The 21,726-nt window shown below is 42.0% G+C and overlaps 1 protein-coding gene across 2 annotated transcripts in view; it reads right to left on the bottom strand.

The window, feature by feature from the left end:
* uba6 (ubiquitin like modifier activating enzyme 6) overlaps window positions 1-21,726 on the bottom strand; it is a 61,622-nt gene that overhangs the window by 29,771 nt on the left and 10,125 nt on the right. For both annotated transcript variants that reach the window (XM_060916613.1, XM_060916612.1), the window contains exons 6-18: window positions 21,024-21,135; window positions 20,816-20,896; window positions 20,563-20,685; window positions 16,788-16,911; window positions 13,732-13,835; window positions 13,574-13,636; window positions 10,882-10,958; window positions 10,729-10,795; window positions 10,481-10,624; window positions 7,342-7,409; window positions 5,105-5,183; window positions 1,105-1,185; window positions 941-1,018 (exon numbers count right to left, since the gene is read on the bottom strand). In XM_060916613.1, coding sequence (XP_060772596.1) covers window positions 941-1,018; window positions 1,105-1,185; window positions 5,105-5,183; window positions 7,342-7,409; window positions 10,481-10,624; window positions 10,729-10,795; window positions 10,882-10,958; window positions 13,574-13,636; window positions 13,732-13,835; window positions 16,788-16,911; window positions 20,563-20,685; window positions 20,816-20,896; window positions 21,024-21,135 — 1,201 coding nt within the window. The remainder of the gene's footprint in view (window positions 1-940; window positions 1,019-1,104; window positions 1,186-5,104; window positions 5,184-7,341; window positions 7,410-10,480; window positions 10,625-10,728; window positions 10,796-10,881; window positions 10,959-13,573; window positions 13,637-13,731; window positions 13,836-16,787; window positions 16,912-20,562; window positions 20,686-20,815; window positions 20,897-21,023; window positions 21,136-21,726) is intronic.

Genomic DNA, 21,726 nt, shown 5'->3' with positions numbered 1-21,726 from the left:
TCGGAGCACTCTATAGCTCTACGTACCTTTATCTTATGTCGTTTCTCAACACATGTTCTGACAGTTGGACTGTATTTGGAGGAGTTGCCTTGTCCCAGGCGACTGCTGGATCTAGCATAGCTACTAGTAGACCCCCTCCGGAATACTGTAGGCACTGCTGATGGTAGCAGCACACGTTTGTGCTGAACTGAACACCCAAGAGATTCCTTTAAGCTGGGAAGGGTGTCAAAACAATCCAAATCGAAGTGTTCAGAGCACAGGACGGATGTTGGTGAGGGCTCCCACTTGTCACGAGTGCGCCTGACTTGCTTCACCCACTTCGCATGCAGCTCGGGATCTTTGGGAAACTTGAATAAACTTACCCCATCCTTGTGGGTTTTGGAGCAAAAGCCGGCAACACAACGCGAAGGCATAATAACTATTTTATATATATATAATAATAATGTATAATAATGTATAATAATAATGATAAACTGAACACCTCTCGCATCAACAACAAACTGGTAAGTGAGGAGGAAGATTCTTTCGCTGACGTCATATAGCTCCTCCTCCTCTTTCGTCTCCTGGGTGCTGCAGCCCCGTCAAATTTGCCCAGATAGCCGCGTTTTTTATCATAACTTGTAAAATAGGTGCCTTCGTGAATTAATATATGGATCATCGGGAATTACTTTTTATGTTATAAAACATCGCCAAAGATGTCAAAAACGTGTCATCAGCACTTTAAGCTGCGATATATTGCTTGTTCATAAAACTGAAAACACTAATAAAAATTTGAATTAAAAAAAAAAAGTAAGAAACTAATGAAAAAATATTAAAAATGAAGAAATTAATACTTAAAATGAATGACAGTGGAAAAAAAATTTTAAATGGATGAATGAGTAAATAAAAAAAAAAAAGTGTCAAGTATTAAAAAAAAAAAATCACCGAGTGAGTGAATTACCTGTATATGGTGAGGTCTGAAGAGAAATTGGCGGTTGAGGTTGGACTTCTCAATAAGATCTGGATCAGTGATGCAAACCTGACAAACCACAAACAGTAACCACTCACTAACAACACACACTTCAACACTGTGCATCGACTCCACAGTTTGACCCTTGACCCTACCTCCCCTGAGCATCTGGCCAACCCCACCCCGAGCAGTGCAAAATTCTTCAGCATCTCACAGCCTATAGCGCCACAGCCCACCTGCAGGGGGGAAAACAAACAAACAAACAAACAACAACAGTTAGCAGTTGGTGTATTCATACAGGGATGAAAATGAACTCGGGTCCAGTAATCCAGCTCACACCCTAATGCAGAGTAAATTAGCGCGTCCTGTGAATAACCCATCGATGCCTTGGCAGTTTCTCACACAATCCCTGTGCCTCACTTTGCCGTTTTGTAGTGCTGCCAAAATGTATAGTGAGAATTATTACACTCTATACCAGGGGTGGGCAATTATTTTTTCCATGGGGCCGCATGAGAAACAGAAAATTTTGTGGAGGGCCGGACCAAAAGGCTGAACTAAATTCTGCATAATATTAATTGTATTTCTTTATATAAAGCAGTAAATAACATTAGTTTTACAAACTGGTAAGAGTATGGAAAAAAAAAAAAAAGGTTGCCTTACAAAAAAGTGTCATTTATTCAATCAAATTTCCCAAAACAATGGTTAACAAAACGTGAACGTTTGTACCTTTTTTTTTTCAGTCACATTCACCCCAAAACACAATAAAGACATCACAATATTGTCTTTCTACTCCAAATATCAATCAAGATACATCAGATTATAATAATGATGCTCACATTTGCAGTCTAATCACCTCATTTGGTGTTTTTCAGTTTTTTATTTGTTCAGTGAGAGAAATCTCGTCTCTGTTGGTCATTAACGAGTGCGTCAGAGTCAGGTTGAATGTCTGAGGTGGAGATGCGAAGCACAGCTGACAGATGATTATCGGTGAGAGAGGATCTATACCTGGATTTGTTAAACTTCATCACTGGAAACATCGATTCGGTGTAGGTATCAGATCTACAGATCGGCTCGGGCTCCGGCGCCTGCTGGTGACGTCACACTATGTGATTTGGCTGGATCGTTTGAAGGATGACGTACAAGTTTGTGGTTGGTCTGGACAAATTACGGAAGTAGTTATCGCGGGATTAGGTTTCGTGGGATTTCATGTCGCGCGCATTGCGTTTTTGTTGAACACAACTTCAAAATAAAAGCAATGCACATTCAGTCCATGCATGAGGTAAAATTAGAAAATACGTTTATTTTGTAATTTCTAATTAACCTTACACGGGCCGGTCAGAATGAACCAAAGGGCCGGAAAATGCCCAGGTCTGCTCTATACAGTGCACTCAAAGTATCAATGCACCGTCAAAAAGTAGTGTACAACTGATGGTCATCAATCAAGCAATATACACCATCATGCATTGCGGTCAAGCTAAAATGAGGGAAAAAAAAAAAAAGTGTTGGGGTGAATGGACGGAGGAAGAAAAAGCATTTTATAAACGGGTATTCAAGTACAATTACAAATAGTAAGAGAATACAAGAATAAAAGTTAGAGTGTAGAGTGAGGAATTAATCAAAAGCCTCAAATTTGATTGAATAAAAGGCAGCGGCAAAGAAGAAAGTATTGAGCCTTGATTGAAAAGAACTGAAAGACGCAGCAGACACAAAGTACTCTGTATTTATTAAATGTCGGAAATGCGCTCAGTATAATATGGATTTATCACAAAAACGCACGTGTATTTATTATTTTGAATGAAAACCCACCAGCCGACTGATCTGGGACGTTTTAATTGTGCGACAGTAGTGACGTAAATAACGTGGCGACAGAGTAGTGTCCGAAAGAGGGGGGGGGCACGGTGGTGTAGTGGTTAGCGCTGTCGCCTCACAGCAAGAAGGTCCGGGTTCGAGCCCCGTGGCCAGCGAGGGCCTTTCTGTGCGGAGTTTGCATGTTCTCCCCGTGTCCACGTGGGTTTCCTCCGGGTGCTCCGGTTTCCCCCACAGTCCAAAGACATGCAGGTTAGGTTAACTGGTGACTCTAAATTGACCGTAGGTGTGAATGTGAGTGTGAATGGTTGTCTGTGTCTATGTGTCAGCCCTGTGATGACCTGGCGACTTGTCCAGGGTGTACCCCGCCTTTCGCCTGTAGTCAGCTGGGATAGGCTCCAGCTTGCCTGCGACCCTGTAGAACAGGATAAAGCGGCTACAGATAATGAGATGAGATGAGCTCACTATATACTGTAGTAATACCCCAGTGTTCTCTACGGGCGCTTTTAAAGTGGCGCACCGCCACGTTACAATTCTGGCCTGCCACCGTTCCCGTGGCCCAAAAAAAAAACAAAAAAAAATAAACTTCATCAGTAAACACCAAATAAATCGTCAAATATTCGCTTTATTATAATTTTGTAACTATTTAACACACAGAAGACCATTAAACGAATGCATACAGGGCTACCTGAAGTGGCCACGCGATTGCAATAGAAAACTATCCGGCCGGCTGCATACAGATTGTGACCCAGAGCTCTGCAGATTGAAGTCTATCCCTGCGTTACACTACACCACACCACATTACACTCTACTGACACATAGTAACGCTGGAAGCTACAAGCTGCAGCTAAATAACTTTGCTGGTCTTTGTAGCGTTATTGTGCAACGGTTACGCTTATCTAGCCTGGGCCCGCCCATCCTGAGCGTGACGCAACATGAGGGCATGTTGCGAGCTTAGTCTGGCCAGGCAAGCTATCTACAGCTCTTCCAAGCTCCCGAAAAATCGGGAGCCAATCAACTTTGAGCATCTCCAACGGCCCTGGGTAGAGGCGTGTTCAAGGCACTGACGTAGTAGAACTGTGACCGGAAGCCATAGATTGTTTACAGAATCTATGCCGGAAGCGCTTCATTCACTAGAAACATTACGAACATGGAGCAAGTTCTCATTGAAAACGGAGCAAAGAGCAGCCCTGGAGGTATTTACTGAAAGGAAGGACGTTTTCGCCTTGCTCCCGACTGGCTTCGGTAAGAGTTTAATCTACCAGTTAGCCCCGTCGCGTCACATACGTCAGAGGAAAGAGTGATGTGATTGGTTTAAGCTTCGTCACAGCCTTTTCTGGCTTCAACCAGTAGCAAACTGAGGCATTTCAGGAAGGCGGGTCAACCACGGGCTCTGGAAAACGGTTGGGCTTAATATCTTGGCCAGACCAAATGCTCGCAGAGCTTTGAAGTCGCGTTAGCCAGGCTAACGCTTATCTATCGTCTTTTCTGACCATACACAGTTACAGTAATCATATAACAGCACACACACACACACACACAAGTTAAGTTCAGGTCTTTTATGTATGAATGAATGAATTAATGAATTTATTTTATTTCGAACATGTATAAAAAAAATGTAACTATTTGTACATACAAAAGAAAGAAAACGAGAACGTGACAAAAAAAAGAATAAATAAAATAACAAAGAGCTAAGACATTACAATACACCGCACATTGTTTGAAAAAGGAGTGGGAAAAAGTATCTGTGATCGTGTAGGCGAGAGCTGCATTTTCCCGTTGCTTCAGTGTTTGTTTACTGCAGGACTTCTGGGTTCCTGAGTCAAAGGACCCGAACTACAGAGGTCGGGGTGGCTTTGTGGTGCCAGTCTGGGGCACGCGCACCAGCTCATGCATGGATTGGAGTGGTTTCACCCAATTAACATTAATTATGTGTATTGTAAAAAAAAAAAAAAAAGTATGCATTTATTGTAATCGGGTATTTTGTTTATGCATGAAAGTTCATTTATTTTTCACACACAGAAAAAAATTATTATAATTCAGGGATGCGCAACAGGTGCATCAGTCTCAACTGAAATGTCAAATGAGTCTCACATTGACAATCAAGATGATATGTACAGTAAGAATGTGTTAATTTTTTGTAAAATGATTTTAACAATGATTTAGCATTTCCTATCCATTTATTGGCCAGTTTCACGGTCAAAAAAAAAAAAAAAAAGGCGCCTGAAGTCAGTCCCCCAAACCCCCGCCACCACCTTTTATTTTTGAAAAGTGGAGAGCACTGGACCCTATATAGTGAGCAGGGAGTAGTGAACGAGTGAGCGATTTCGGACACAGTGAATGACTCACCATAAAGACTCGAAGCTTGTGCAACTCCAGACAAAAGGACTCGCCGATACAGGCCCTCAAAGCATCGTATCGATCTCCCCTGCATACACACACACACACACGTTTGGAAGCATTTCTTAAGAATATAATTCATAAGAATAAGGAAGGAATGGACATGATCTGACAAGGCTATATGCCAACTCTAAGCAATATCATGCCTCCGACATCAAATTCGATACCTATATTATATTTTATATATATATATATATATATATATATATATATATATATATTACATTACTTACACACACACACACACACAAAACCCCGATTCCAATAAAGTTGGGACAAAGTACAAATTGTAAATAAAAACGGAATGCAATAATTTACAAATCTCAAAAACTGATATTGTATTCACAATAGAACAGAGACAACATATCAAATGTCGAAAGTGAGACATTTTGAAATTTCATGCCAAATATTGGCTCATTTGAAATTTCATGACAGCAACACATCTCAAAAAAGTTGGGACAGGGGCAATAAGAGGCTGGAAAAGTTAAAGGTACAAAAAAGGAACAGCTGGAGGACCAAATTGCAACTCATTAGGTCAATTGGCAATAGGTCATTAACATGACTGGGTATAAAAAGAGCATCTTGGAGTGGCAGCGGCTCTCAGAAGTAAAGATGGGAAGAGGATCACCAATCCCCCTAATTCTGCGCCGACAAATAGTGGAGCAATATCAGAAAGGAGTTCGACAGTGTAAAATTGCAAAGAGTTTGAACATATCATCATCTACAGTGCATAATATCATCAAAAGATTCAGAGAATCTGGAAGAATCTCTGTGCGTAAGGGTCAAGGCCGGAAAACCATACTGGGTGCCCGTGATCTTCGGGCCCTTAGACGGCACTGCATCACATACAGGCATGCTTCTGTATTGGAAATCACAAAATGGGCTCAGGAATATTTCCAGAGAACATTATCTGTGAACACAATTCACCGTGCCATCCGCCGTTGCCAGATAAAACTCTATAGTTCAAAGAAGAAGCCGTATCTAAACATGATCCAGAAGCGCAGACGTCTTCTCTGGGCCAAGGCTCATTTAAAATGGACTGTGGCAAAGTGGGAAACTGTTCTGTGGTCAGACAAATCAAAATTTGAAGTTCTTTATGGAAATCAGGGACGCCGTGTCATTCGGACTAAAGAGGAGAAGGACGACCCAAGCTGTTATCAGCGCTCAGTTCAGAAGCCTGCATCTCTGATGGTATGGGGTTGTATTAGTGCGTGTGGCATGGGCAGCTTACACATCTGGAAAGACACCATCAATGCTGAAAGGTATATCCAGGTTCTAGAGCAACATATGCTCCCATCCAGACGACGTCTCTTTCAGGGAAGACCTTGCATTTCCCAACATGACAATGCCAAACCACATACTGCATCAATTACAGCATCATGGCTGCGTAGAAGAAGGGTCCGGGTACTGAACTGGCCAGCCTGCAGTCCAGATCTTTCACCCATAGAAAACATTTGGCGCATCATAAAACGGAAGATACGACAAAAAAGACCTAAGACAGTTGAGCAACTAGAATCCTACATTAGACAAGAAAGGGTTAACATTCCTATCCCTAAACTTGAGCAACTTGTCTCCTCAGTCCCCAGACGTTTACAGACTGTTGTAAAGAGAAAAGGGGATGTCTCACAGTGGTAAACATGGCCTTGTCCCAACTTTTTTGAGATGTGTTGTTGTCAAGAAATTTAAAATCACCTAATTTTTCTCTTTAAATGATACATTTTCTCAGTTTAAACACTTGATATGTCATCTATGTTCTATTCTGAATAAAATATGGAATTTTGAAACTTCCACATCATTGCATTCCGTTTTTATTTACAATTTGTACTTTGTCCCAAATTTTTTGGAATCGGGGTTGTATATAATATTATATATGTATGATAGATATAAAAAAATCATGATCAAATGCATAAATTTTATATCTAGATAAGTTTGTGCTCCCCATACCCCAAGTGAGAAAGAAGGAAGAAATTATCTTGAGGGCTATTCGGAAAAGCCTTCTCCGTTTTCTGTTCAGCAAAACTTCCCAGTGTGTGTTTGGACATGTTGTCCAGAAACCAGTTTTACTGCCACAGGTTCATTTAACCCCCCTGCAAGATGTCGAAAGCCCTCGCTGCCGTATTGTTCATGTCCATGTTGAATCGGGGTCTGATATTGTGCACAAACGAAGTGGGGGGACGACAACTCACCGAGGTGCAAACTCCTCCACAGGAAGAGACTGGAGGGGTTGGACCACTTCTAAGGCATCCAGATAAAACTGCACACAGACAACAAAAATGAACTTCTCTTGCATAATGTGCCCTGATCGTAACTGGTATTAGTATCTGGTAAGCTGATCACAATGCCATGCGACTGTGCTGCTCCCCGAGCACCTCTGCAAGTGCTTTTGTGAAGAACAGGATCATATACAGTACTGTGAAGAAGTCTTAGGCAGGCGTAAAGAAATGCTGGAGACAAAAACTGGCTGAAAAATAATGAAAATGTTTCAACATTAAAAAAAAAAATACTATAAAACAGTAAGCCATAATAAATGAAATAAAAAGTCAATACTTGATGTTGGACGACCCTTTGTTTTAATAAAAATAGTAGTCTCAAGTACAGTGAGTGCAGTTTTATAAGGAACTGAGCTGTAGGTTTTACTGAGCATCTTACAGAACCAACTACAGTTCTTCTGGACACTCTAGGCGTGTTCACACGGCACATATTTGCATCGATGCTGCACCGATGTATTTTGTTGCGATGTATCTTACACCGGTGTAAATTTTGCGGAGCGTTCACACATCACAAACCTGCTTATTAGAGAGAAGCGTGTTAGCACCGGTGCAGCCCCACTTGCGTTCACACGGCAGTTTTTGCGACCGTGCTATACGATAGTAATAATGCGGAAATGAAATATGCGCATGCGTGAAAATGTACTTCCTTTTCCCGGTTGTCATGGCATCACCAAGCGCCGGGAAAACAACGTGGATGAAGACACCAGTGTTGCCAGATACTGCTGACGTTTCCCAGCCCAAAATACAACCCCGATTCCAAAAAAGTTGGGACAAAGTACAAATTGTAAATAAAAATGGAATGCAATGATGTGGACGTTTCAAAATTCCATATTTTATTCAGAATAGAACATAGATGACATATCAAATGTTTAAACTGAGAAAATGTATCATTTAAAGAGAAAAATTAGGTGATTTTAAATTTCATGACAACACCACATCTCAAAAAAGTTGGGACAAGGCCATGTTTCCCACTGTGAGACATCCCCTTTTCTCTTTACACCAGTCTGTAAACGTCTGGGGACTGAGGAGACAAGTTGCTCAAGTTTAGGGATAGGAATATTAACCCATTCTTATCTAATGTAGGATTCTAGTTGCTCAACTGTCTTGGGTCTTTTTTGTCGTATCTTCCGTTTTATGATGCGCCAAATGTTTTCTATGGGTGAAAGATCTGGACTGCAGGCTGGCCAGTTCAGTACCCGGACCCTTCTTCTACGCAGCCATGATGCTGTAATTGATGCAGTATGTGGTTTGGCATTGTCATGTTGGAAAATGCAAGGTCTTCCCTGAAAGAGACGTCGTCTGGATGGGAGCATATGTTGCTCTAGAACCTGGATATACCTTTCAGCATTGATGGTGTCTTTCCAGATGTGTAAGCTGCCCATGCCACACGCACTAATGCAACCCCATACCATCAGAGATGCAGGCTTCTGAACTGAGCGCTGAGAACAACTTGGGTCGTCCTTCTCCTCTTTAGTCCGAATGACACGGCGTCCCTGATTTCCATAAAGAACTTCAAATTTTGATTCGTCTGACCACAGAACAGTTTCCCACTTTGCCACAGTCCATTTTAAATGAGCCTTGGCCCAGAGAAGACGTCTGCGCTTCTGGATCGTGTTTAGATACGGCTTCTTCTTTGAACTATAGAGTTTTAGCTGGCAACGGCGGATGGCACGGTGAATTGTGTTCACAGATAATGTTCTCTGGAAATATTCCTGAGCCCATTTTGTGATTTCCAATACAGAAGCATGCCTGTATGTGATGCAGTGCCGTCTAAGGGCCCGAAGATCACGGGCACCCAGTATGGTTTTCCGGCCTTGACCCTTACGCACAGAGATTCTTCCAGATTCTCTGAATCTTTTGATGATATTATGCACTGTAGATGATATGTTCAAACTCTTTGCAATTTTACACTGTTGAACTCCTTTCTGATATTGCTCCACTATTTGTCGGCGCAGAATTAGGGGGATTGGTGATCCTCTTCCCATCTTTACTTCTGAGAGCCGCTGCCACTCCAAGATGCTCTTTTTATACCCAGTCATGTTAATGACCTATTGCCAATTGACCTAATGAGTTGCAATTTGGTCCTCCAGCTGTTCCTTTTTTGTACCTTTAACTTTTCCAGCCTCTTATTGCCCCTGTCCCAACTTTTTTGAGATGTGTTGCTGTCATGAAATTTCAAATGAGCCAATATTTGGCATGAAATTTCAAAATGTCTCACTTTCGACATTTGATATGTTGTCTATGTTCTATTGTGAATACAATATCAGTTTTTGAGATTTGTAAATTATTGCATTCCGTTTTTATTTACAATTTGTACTTTGTCCCAACTTTTTTGGAATCGGGGTTGTATGTTCAAATCCGCCAAAATGCACTTAAAACCGCCCAATCTGGCAACACTGGAAGACGCGCAGTTCTGTTGTTGTTGATTTTCGCCATTTTGGAAGCGCAAGATACTAGGATGCAAATTATGCAATGCCCGTATGTAAGCAACTCTCCTCATGCGTAGCGAGTCGACCCCTGTAGCGTTCAGACGTCCCATTTTATAAATCGGTGCTGCCCCGCAAACTAGCATTTACTCCGGAGTAAATTTCTTAAATCACCTCCCGAGCAGGGTTAGATTTGCACCGGTTTAAGCAGCTTTCAGGGGCTGCACCGCTATAACTTTGTACCGTGTGAACGCTCTACCGGGGCAGCCCCGGTGCTACACCGGAGTAAAAGTTGCCGTGTGAACACCCCTTTTGTCACACTCGCTTCTTAAATTTTGCACCAAAACCCAGCAGCCTTCATTACACTTTCTTTTTTAATCTGAAAAGTGCGCTCTTATGGAATACTGTATGCTCAGATACAAAACATTGTTTTTCCTGTAACATTTAATTTTGTGCTGGAAAACGAACGTTTGGACTCTAAAATGATTTTGTATTGACTCAAAGTCATAAAATAGAAATTGATAGTTTGTACTAGAAAAAAAAAAAAATTAGGATGCCTGAGATTTTTGCACAGTACTGTACATATGACAAAATCATAAGAATAGAAATGAATTTAACCTTTGACCTACCCACTGCTGAAGAGGTGTGAACTTTCCGGTAAGAGCCTTCAGCACTTCCTGACTAGCGATGCCTCCCACAGCAGCTGCCAGGGGAGACAGGCAGCCTCTCGCACAACGTGACAAACACCTCACTAAGGACGGGTTCACGCTCACCTGGCCACCCAGAGACGCAAATATACGAGACGGTTATTATGGTTAACACGGAAAACTCTTCAGCTGAAAACCAGAAGGACAACTGTTCAAGAAAAACAGCTCACTTTGTTTTTCAGCGTCCCGTTGATCTCCTCGGTAATCTTCAGCAAGAGGTCCGAGTCCTGCGAACAGCTACAGACAGCAACGCCACAAAGCAGAGACAGTATGATACAAAAGAACCAGAAGAAGAAAAAAAAAAAAGAAAAAAAAATCATTACTCGATATTCGGCCGTCTGTTGTGTTGTTCCTGGAAGACGTCCAGAGCAATCATCGTGACGTGGATCTGTAGCGGTGCCTGATGGGATACATCGTCAATACTATGCACATAATTCCACAGTAATATGATGAACCGGTTACATACACACACATGACATACAGTGTCTTGCAGAAGTATTCACCCCCTTTTGTAGGACACCCCTAAATAAGAGCTGGTCCAACCAATTCACTTCATAAGTTACATAATTAGTGGATTAAGATCCACCTGTGTGCAATCCAAGTGTCACATGATCTCTGTATAAAAATCAACCTGTTCTGGAAGGACCCTGACTCTGCAACATGAAAACCAAGGAGCCTCCAAACAGGTCAGAAACAAAGTTGTGGAGAAGTATAGATCAGGGTTGGGTTATAAAAAATATCCCAAACTTTGAATATCCCACGGAGCACCATTAAATCCATTATAACAAAATGGAAAGAATATGTCACCACTACAAACCTGACAAGAGAAGGCCACCCACCAAAACTCACAGACCGGGTAAGGAGGGCATTAATCAGAGATGCAACAAAGACACCAACGATAACACTGAAGGAGCTGCAAAGATCCACAGCGGAGATGGGGGTATCTGTCCATAGGACCACTTTAAGCCGTACACTCCACAGAGCGGGGCTTTATGGAAGGGTGGCCAGAAAAAAGCCATTGCTTAAGAAAACACATTTGGAGTTTGCCCAACAGCATGGCAGACTCCCCAAACACATGGAAGAAGATTCTCTGGTCAAATGGCACTAAAATTGATCTTCTTGGCCATCATGGGAAACGCCATGCGCGGCGCAAACCCTGAGAACACCATCCCTACAGTGAAGCATGGTGGTGGCAGCATCATGCTGTGGGGATGTTTTTCATCTGCAGGGACAGGAAAGCTGGTCAGGACTGAAGGAAAGATGGATGGCACTAAATACAGGGCAATTCTGGAGGAAAACCTGTTTGAGTCGGCCAGAGGTTTGAGACTGGGACGAAGGTTCACATTCCAGCAGGACAACGACCCTAAACATCCTGCTAAAGCTACACTGGAGTGGTTTAAAGGGAAACATTTAAATGTCTTGGAATGGCCTAGTCCAGGGGTTTTCAAAGTGTGGGAGAGTCAGCCCCCCCTCAGAGAGCAAATAAACAACAGCGCCCCCTTACAATTTTTGTTGTTGCTATACTTAATGTTCCATTCGTATTTAAAAAAAAATGGTTGTTGTACACTTTTTTTCCTTTTAAACATCTGTGCTTTTTGAAAACATCTATTACACATTTTAAACAGCTGCTTTTTTTAAAGCATCTTGTTTTACACATTTTAAACATCTGTGCTTTTTTAAAACCACTTTTGTACACGTTTTAAACATCTGTGCTTTTTAAACCATTTTTTACACATTTTAAACATGTGCTTTTTTTAAAACATCTTGTTTTACACATTTTAAACATCTCATAGCATCGTTAGCTAGCACCTCTTGGCAGACAACACACTGTGGCGGTGGAGCATCTTCAGATCCAGTCCATGGAAATCCAAACTTTAAATAATCGTGGTCATACTTCCTTCTTTTTTTTTTTTTTTTTGCTTGGCCCAGACTCTGTCTCCTCACTCACTGTAGCTTTAGGTACTAAAAATCGATCCATTTTGTCTCTGGCAAAGGCTAGCTGAAGTTCGCTAAATGTCCACAATAGTAACTTATTCTGGGCGGCACGGTGGCGTAGTGGTTAGCGCTGTCGCCTCACAGCAAGAAGGTCCTGGGTTCGAGCCCCGGGGCCGGCGAGGGCCTTTCTGTGTGGAGTTTGCATGTTCTCCCCGTGTCCGCGTGGGTTTCCTCCGGGTGCTCCGGTTTCCCCCACAGTCCAAAGACATGCAGGTTAGGTTAACTGGTGACTCTAAATTGACCGTAGGTGTGAATGTGAGTGTGAATGGTTGTCTGTGTCTATGTGTCAGCCCTGTGATGACCTGGCGACTTGTCCAGGGTGTACCCCGCCTTTCGCCCGTAGTCAGCTGGGATAGGCTCCAGCTTGCCTGCGACCCTGTAGAAGGATAAAGTGGCTAGAGATAATGAGATGAGATGATGAGTAACTTATTCTGGTTTATTTTTCCTCACGTTGCGCCCCCCCCGAAGAACTCTGGCGCCCCCTAGGGGAGGCGCGCCCCACACTTTGAAAAGCCCTGGCCTAGTCAAAGTCCAGACCTCAATCCAATTGAGAATCTGTGGCATAACTTGAAGATTGCTGTACACCAATGCAACCCATCTAACTTGAAGGAGTTGGAGCAGTTTTGCTTTGATGAACGGGCAACAATCCCAGTGGCTAGATGTGCTAAGCTAATAGAGACACACCCCAAGAGTCCTGCAGCTGTAATTGCAGCAAAACGTGGCTCTACAAAGTATTGACTTTTTTTAGGGGGTGAATACCTATGTACACTCCAGATTTCTGTTTTATATTTTCATCTTAATTTGTCACACAATAAAACAGCAATTTTCACCTTTAAAGTGGTCGGCATGTTGTGTAAATCAAACGGTGCTAACGCTCCAAAAATCCATTTTAATTCCAGCTTGTAATGCGACAAAACAGGACAAACACCAAGGGGGATGAATACTTTTGCAAAAACACTGAACTTTTAGTTTTATGTATTTCGTAAAGCAGCACTGGAGCTCGAAATGATGATGCTATACCTCGGGTTTGCTGAAGTCTGGAATAAGCAGCTGTGGGTCGTGTAACTGTTGTTCCATCGTTCCCTACAAAAACACACACAACAGTTCTTCATTTGGCGGAAGAATGACAGTTAAGGCAGGACATCATCCTGTAATCCGAGCCAATGAGGTTCACATACAAAGTTGTAGGTTTTGGGAGTCTTGACCGTTCGAAAGATTCCACCATGGAGATACGGCTGGAAGGATGACGTATCGCAGATCGCAAAACTGTATGGAGAGACAACTACACACACACACACACACACACACACACACACACACCCATCTACATCATCCTGCAATATTCCACATTATAAGACATTATTTAGCCCTCAACCAGGTGCCAGGAAGTGACATCACTTTTCAGCACTCGACTATTTGTAACAGGTTAGTATTTTTTACAGCATGCATGCAATTCCAGCAATTCTGGGAAGGCATTTCTAAAATGAATTACAAGGTTTCCGTGTGAAATATCACTCTTTTATCCACGTTCACTGGATATGAGCAATCGCACACTCTGATTGGCTACTCTACTACTTAACTAGCAGCTCGTATACCGTGAGTCGAGAAAAACAAAATGGCGGCGCATTGCTGAACCAACCGAGGACGAAATAAAAACTCTACTCGAAAACAGCTCTCCCCCAAAAAAGCAATAAAATACGGAAAGAAAGCATTTGATGCTAAGTACGCATCATTTTTTTATTTTTCAAGCATTATTATTATTATAGCATTTTTCACAACTCGCTATCGTCATTTCACAGGTTTGTTTACATTCATCATCTTTAAAGCTAGACTGCCTTTCAGATTTTTCAAGTGCAGGTCAGAAAAAGAACTTTCCCATCACCCGATTATTTTTGTTTGTGAACTGAAAGCTACTGAATTCGAATCACAGACATCCAATTTTATTCTTTTTTTTAAAATAGAATAATTAATGAATTTAGGGCCACATGGCCCGAAATTCTCCGCTATTTTTTTCTTGCCTCACCATGACCCATATCAAGATACTACGTTATGCATTGACGTGGTGGGCTTTCCCCGTTTGCGCAAGGCATTGTGGGATACAAATTTGAAACAGGAGAGGGAAATGGAGGACGTGAGTGCACGAATGAAACGTGAAAGACCCGCTACAGTAACAGAAAGCGAGAAGACATTATATGTTGCGAAAGAAAGGAAACGCAAGACCAAACTAATAAATATCGGCGTTCAGCAAGTACCTCAGTGTGATCAGCTGTTCATTTAGCGACAGAATGGTGGAACAGTCAGTGCACAGTCAAAGGTAAACCTGCGCATGCGCGCGCACAGACCTCCTCTGTCTGCTTGACTGCGCAAAGCGAGCGATTTCATGCACATTATTTGCTCAGGAATCCCTTCAAATTAAATAACCTCCCAGCCACAGAGTGGGCTGATATTTTGTGAGATATTACAGAAATAAATATATTTATTTTTTTCGCGGTCCGGTTTCCATCAAATCCTGCGCTCTGATTGGCTGGCGAGTGGGTCCGTATCCTACGGTACGGACCCCAGTTACGGACCCCGATTATGGACCTCCGGCGACTCGCTCATTCACAACAACAACAAACATAGTAGCAATTTTTGTCAACATTTATCTAAGATTTATATCAAAAATCTTATAAATTTTTGCCATTTCTTAGCATAATGGCATTAATTTTACAGCATGGATAGCGATAACGACAGTCTTTACAGTGAAAGCGAGTTTTACGACCCTGAGGAAGAAGAAAAAAAAAAAATTTTCAGGAGAAAGCTAAAAACCTGTAACTGTTGCCAACGGTGAGCAAAACATGGCTGAATCCTGAATGACTCCTATTTGTATAAATAGGGGACTACATAGGCGGCAAAATGTAGTTTTTTTCCTGCCATGGAAGTGCACTTGTATACCAAAGAGAAAGCCATTTGCATTACAGCCGTGAATGAGGATTCAAAATAGCATTAATTTTGCATCACAGATAGTGATAACGACAGTGTTCACAGCGAAAGGGAGTTTTACTACCCTGAGGAAGAAGAAATAAAAGAAAACATTTCCGGAGAAAGCTAAAAACCTGTAACTGTTGCCACCACCGAGCAAAAACATGGCTGAATCCTGAATGACTCCTATTTGTATAAATAGGGGACTACATAGGCGGCAAAATGTAGTTTTTTTTCCTGCCATGGAAGTGCACTCGTATACCGAGGAGGAAGCCATTTGCATTACAGCCGTGAATGAGGATTCAAAATGGCGGCTCGGCTCAGTTTTCCCTTTCGGGCGCTCTCGTTTTCTGTTAGAATTTGGTAAAGAAAAAAATAAATATATTATTTACCAACTTAAGGTCAGTCCGTATGGTGAAATACCGTGACCTCGGCCTTAAATACTGACCTCGGCCCAGAGGGCCTCGCTCAGTACCTTCAAGACCTCGGTAAATTACACACACACATATACATATATACATATATGAACAAATTTCAGAAGGAAGTCAATTTCATTGATTTTATGACATCGAAAGGCCGTCTAGCTTTAAGCATTAAAATTGTTGAATTTTTTTAATCTGGTTCAAAGAAGTTTAAAAATTACATAACTGAAATGTCCAAGGAAGAATTAAATAAACATCTAAGGCTATTCTATACCTCGGCACGACAGCAAGACGGCACTTTCTACCAAAAAAAAAAAAAACCCGCTAAAGTCAATTTGTGCAGCCATCGAGAGGTTTTTCAGAAGTCCACCGCAGCGGAAATGATTTTGACGGACGTTTTGTATAAAGATTTTATTCGTCAAATTTGCAAAAAATTAAAAATTAAAATGCTCCGTTTCTCAAAATCCAATGAATGTGGATAGAATAAAACAGTTATTCCACTCACTCTCATCGTATATGGCTTATAGCCGACTCGGTGCTGCCTCATCAGCTATCAGCTCACGTACGACTCGATTTCATGCAATAAATTAAATATAGAAGATAAGGATGGAAACACTAACAGGACAAAAACTAAACCAGAATAAACCATTTGGCATTTTCCAGACGGTCCAAACTTTATGGAAATAATTTCAGATAAACTGCGCTGTATTAAAATATTTATAATTAAGATTCTAAGATGTTGACCCACAGGATTAATCCTGTATTAGAGCTTACATTAAACAAACTCTCCATTTCATTCCACATTCATAACAGAGGTTAAATTCTGAGCGCGCGCGTGTGTGTGTGTGTACCTGTAATTTGGTGTGTGGCGCCGTTGAGCTCGGTCATGCCGTTGATCTCACGGAAACACACGCTCTGTCCTGTCTGAAGGCCGTGCATGCGGCCGTCCATGCACGTCACCACACCGGGGTTCTCCTGGATCAGACGGCACGCAACATGACACACGTGATATCACAGGTTACAGGACACTGTTCTCACAGTGACTCCTGATTTAGCACACAGCGATGCAGAAGAATTACTGCATTATTTTTCTGAAATACTGTGGGCATCGTAACATCTTTATAATAAAAGTTTGCAAACTGGAAATATTTTATTGTTCAGTCCAGGGCTTTGAACCGGTTCAAGGAACGAAAACGAAAACCGGGAACTTTTTCTATTTCACATGGAACAGAAACGAAACCAGAAACTTTATTATTTTTTATGTTCCGGAACAGAAACGCTTATTAAAAATAATGGTAACCGGTTAATACCGGTTTTTATTTCGTTCCTCAAAGTTTCCGTAGCCTACAAATAAAAAAGTCATTCTTCTCCTGCGCAAGTTTCTATGACCCGCTGGGGTTCACTTCCTGTGTGACGTTTGCTGACTGAATGGAGAGAGCGGGAGGGTGGACTACTATCACGTCTCCACATCTTAAATAAGAGGTAAATATTGCAGTATATCGTTATTCAAAAACGTCAATTTCAAACACGATATCAATATATTTGTCCACGTTAATGAGAGGCTCGCGAACATTAAATGACGTTAACCTCTGTTAGCCTATCAATGCATAGGGCCTGACTAGCCTTTGGTAACACACTAAACGAATTATCTTTCATTTTTGGCACTTTTTCTGTTTGTGTAGATGGGAAGACATACTGAGAATCCAAATCGCCAACATTTGAAATAATAATTGTTTTGAATTATTTCTTGTCTTATTTAATGAAGGTTGTAATAGAATTAGCCTACATTTGGCTTAAGCTGGATGAGACAGAGACATAATTTTATAGCCATTTGTTAAACAGCTGACAGGGAACGTAATTAACCATTCCGGGAACGAAATTTTTTTGTTCTAACCGGTTCGGGAACGTCTATTTAATGGTGGAACCCAAAACCGGAAACGTTAAAATTCTGTTTCTGTTCGGAACGAACCAATAGGAAAAAAATTCTGGTTCAAAGCCCTGGTTCAGTCAAAGTATAACTCAACTTTCTTTTTTTTTATCGTCATGACACTATTTGTAATGCTATACACTCCCTGGCCACTATATTAGGAACACCCATACTAGGGTGCATCAGTTGCCCCCTAAAAATGAAAAGTTCCTCCGATCATGATGCATTTTTGTTTTTATGTTCCTTTTGGTAAGAAAACACACTGGGTGAAATATTTTGACAAAATTCAAAAGCTTAATGGTGGCACCAGGAGCTCAAAGTTATGGAAAAAGTTGCTATTTTATGACTTTTATGACAAAATTTCAATCACTTTTCATGAAACATTATGGCACCTTATAGAGTATACCAAATATCTTAGATACACATTTTTAGTACATATTCTAAATATATGATCAAGCACAGTTTGAGTTTTAGCTGTTCATTGAATCATTGTTCAACTACTTTTAAACAATACAAATGTATCATGAATCACATTAATGCTTCTCAATCCCTTGCAAAGCTTCTTAACATGATCTCTGGGTCACAAGAAATCAATAAATGGAGTCCAACATTGTGATTCAAACCTTACGCGAAAACATAAAATAAGCGTTTTTTGGCAAAAAATGAACCTCATGGTGCCACCATTAGACTTTTGAATATGGTCAAAAAATTTTACAGGATGTCTTTATTGGTGAAAAGGAACACCCAAACAAAAATGCATCAGATTTTATGAAAGTGAGGGCAACTGATGCACCCTAACCCATACATACATCCACCTGCTGTTTTATGCAGTTCTCTAATCAGCCGATCCTTTGACAGCAGCACGATGCATAAAATCATACAGATACAAATCAAGAGCTTCAGTTAATGTTCAGTTTAAACATCAGAATGGGAAAAATTGTGATCTCAAAGTGGGACTTTCACTGTGGCATGGGTGTTGGTTTGAGTATTTCAGAAACTGCTGATCTCCTGGGGTTTTCACACACAACAGTCTCTAGAGTTTACACAGACAGAATGGTGCGAAAAAAAAACAAAAAACACAGAGTGAGCGACAGTTCTGTGGGTGGAAACAAACGCCTTGTTGATAAGAGAGCTCGGAGGGAAACGGCCAGCTTGAGTAATTCAGGCTGCCGGGAAGGATATAGTAACTCGTATGATCACTCTTTACAACCGTGGTGAGCAGAAAAGCATCTCAGCATGCAACAACAGAACAACACATCGGGTTCCAGTCCTGCAGCCAAGAACAGGAACCTTAGAATCAACAACAAGCTCCTATTAAAGAGGCCGGTGAGGATATATCATGACACATGCTTTGTATCGTAGAAATGTCTTCAAGTATCCAAGTGGTTAATTTGCCCGAATTGAAATCCAGGAAGTTTCCGAGTTCCAACTTGCCATTCTGTGGCGCCACTTTACCATGACTTCATGTCATTTTCGGTGCTATTAACCGTGAATCATCACATCCACTGTCAAAATAAATGACGCACTAACCAAACACTTTAATTCCAGTTTCGGTAATCAGCCTATAGCGAGTCTTCATTTTATTTCCGTCCTCACATGACTGAGCTTACGTGAACGCGCCGATGTGGGAAGTCCGAATTCCCAGTTGTAGTGTGCGCAGTTGAGCTTAAAGGAACAGTCCACCGTACTTCCATAATGAAATATGCTCTTCTCTGAATTGAGACGAGCTGCTCCGTACCTCTCCGAGCTTTGCGCGACCTCCCAGTCAGTCAGACGCGCTGTTACTCCTGTTAGCAATGTAGCTAGGCTCAGTATGGCCAATGGTATTTTTTGGGGCTGTAGTTAGATGCGACCAAACTCTTCCGTGTTTTTCCTGTTTACATAGGTTTATATGACCAGTGACATGAAACAAGTTCAGTTACACAAATTGAAACGTAGCGATTTTCTATGCTATGGAAAGTCCGCACTATAATGACAGGCGTACTAACACCTTCTGCGCACTTCGGCAGCGCATTGATACCTTCACTCCTCGTCGGGCACGGCCAGGCGGGCGAATGCCCTGGTCCGTCCGCCCTGTCTAAAAAAAATGGTACAACTCGAGCCCCATGGTAAAATTGGGACTTTGTCATTTTTCCGCATGAGGCCCATGGTAAAACCACACTTCCAGGAGGGGCTCCCGTCTGCCTCCCAAGCCGGCCGAGAGCGCTCCTCGTCGGGCACGGCCAGGCGGGCGAATGCCCTGGTCCGTCCACCCTGTCTAAAAAAAAAAAAAAAAAGGGTACAACTCCTGAGTGCAGGTATCAATGCGCTGCCGAAGCGCGCAGAAGGTGTTAGTACGCCTGTCGTTATAGTGCGGACTTTCCATAGCATAGAAAATCGCCACGTTTCAATTTGTGTAACTGAACTTGTTTCATGTCACTGGTCATATAAACCTATGTAAACAGGAAAAATGCGGAAGAGTTTGGTCGCATCTAACTACAGCCCCAAAAAATACCATTGGCCATGCTGAGCCTAGCTACATTGCTAACAGGAGTGACAGCGCGTCTGACTGACTGGGAGGTCGCGCAAAGCTCGGAGAGGTACGGAGCAGCTCGTCTCAATTCAGAGAACAACATATTTCATTATGGAAGTACGGTGGACTGTTCCTTTAACTGCTGTAATGATAACTGAGCGCGAGTGTACATGTGTGACGCAGGTACCTGGCTGATATTCTGAATGAAAAGCTCTTTAGGCTCCTCCCCCGTCGGGTCCGACACCTCGAAGCTCTCGCCGAAATCGCAGAACACTCGCGAACAGATCCCCAACACATCACAGCTAATAAACTAACAGAAAACACAATGACATCTTATAAAACTCACATCCCATCACCGTGGCAACATAATGAAATGAAACAATACTCGGTCTGAGCAAACTGTCTCACCGATCTGTCATTTGTATGAATTATTTCTGTACCTTAATCGGAGGCTGTTGATGGTGACAGAAATGGTTGACCCTCTTCTGCAAACTTAGACTCGCCTCTGTTAGCACAACACACTGTGGACAGAAAACACACACACACACACACAGAGCTCAAGGTCATGTATGACCATCCTACAAGGGTCAATACAAAAAAAAAAAATCATGATCATGACTGACTGTACGAGTGCGAGCCAAGACAAACCTGGTACTTAAGCAGGAAGCTGAGATCAGCCGTGTTGTTCAGGGCCACACTCGAGACGCTGACCTGAACGTACGGGTTTAACTCAGCCACCCGGGAGTGCACGGCCTCCACCCTGACAGAGACGAAGAGAAATGAGAACGAGAAACAGACAGATTTCTAAAGTATCACAAACTCAGATTTCCATTTGAGGAGAATCAAACTGTTTCTTTACATTCATAAGCAAACAATCAAGTGAAATAAGTGGGGGGGGGGGGAATACTGTGGAAATGTCGTGGCTTCTACTTAACTAATAACCGTGCATGAACAATTATCACGAACATTTCTTTGCCATTTATCTTATTTCTTCTCAGATATCGCCACAGCCCTAATGCCGGTGCTCTGATAAACGGTCCTACATCTGCGACGCGTCCTACGGTAGGAGGGGCTGTCAGACATGTCTGTCAAGCAGTCCTACATTACAGGAAATCCTACAGTGTGATGCAAACTATGACTAAAAGTTAAAGTTGAGGTTTTTCCCTCTGCAAACAACATGCTTCTACACTGATACAACGTCCACCAGCCCTGTCAGAATTCATATGAATGTAGGACGTCCTGACAATTCAAACGACTCCGTCAGAATACGTTTTTACATTCATATGAATCTAGGACGCTCTGACTCTTCAAATGACCCTGTCAGAATATGCCAGGGTGTCTGCAGGCTTGA

The sequence above is a fragment of the Neoarius graeffei genome, chromosome 3 (genome assembly GCF_027579695.1).
Source record: "Neoarius graeffei isolate fNeoGra1 chromosome 3, fNeoGra1.pri, whole genome shotgun sequence".
In the NCBI taxonomy this organism is placed as follows: Eukaryota; Metazoa; Chordata; class Actinopteri; order Siluriformes; family Ariidae; genus Neoarius; species Neoarius graeffei.
The sequence above is the reverse complement of the archived record's forward strand: the minus strand, read 5'-3'. Positions and strand labels throughout refer to the sequence as shown.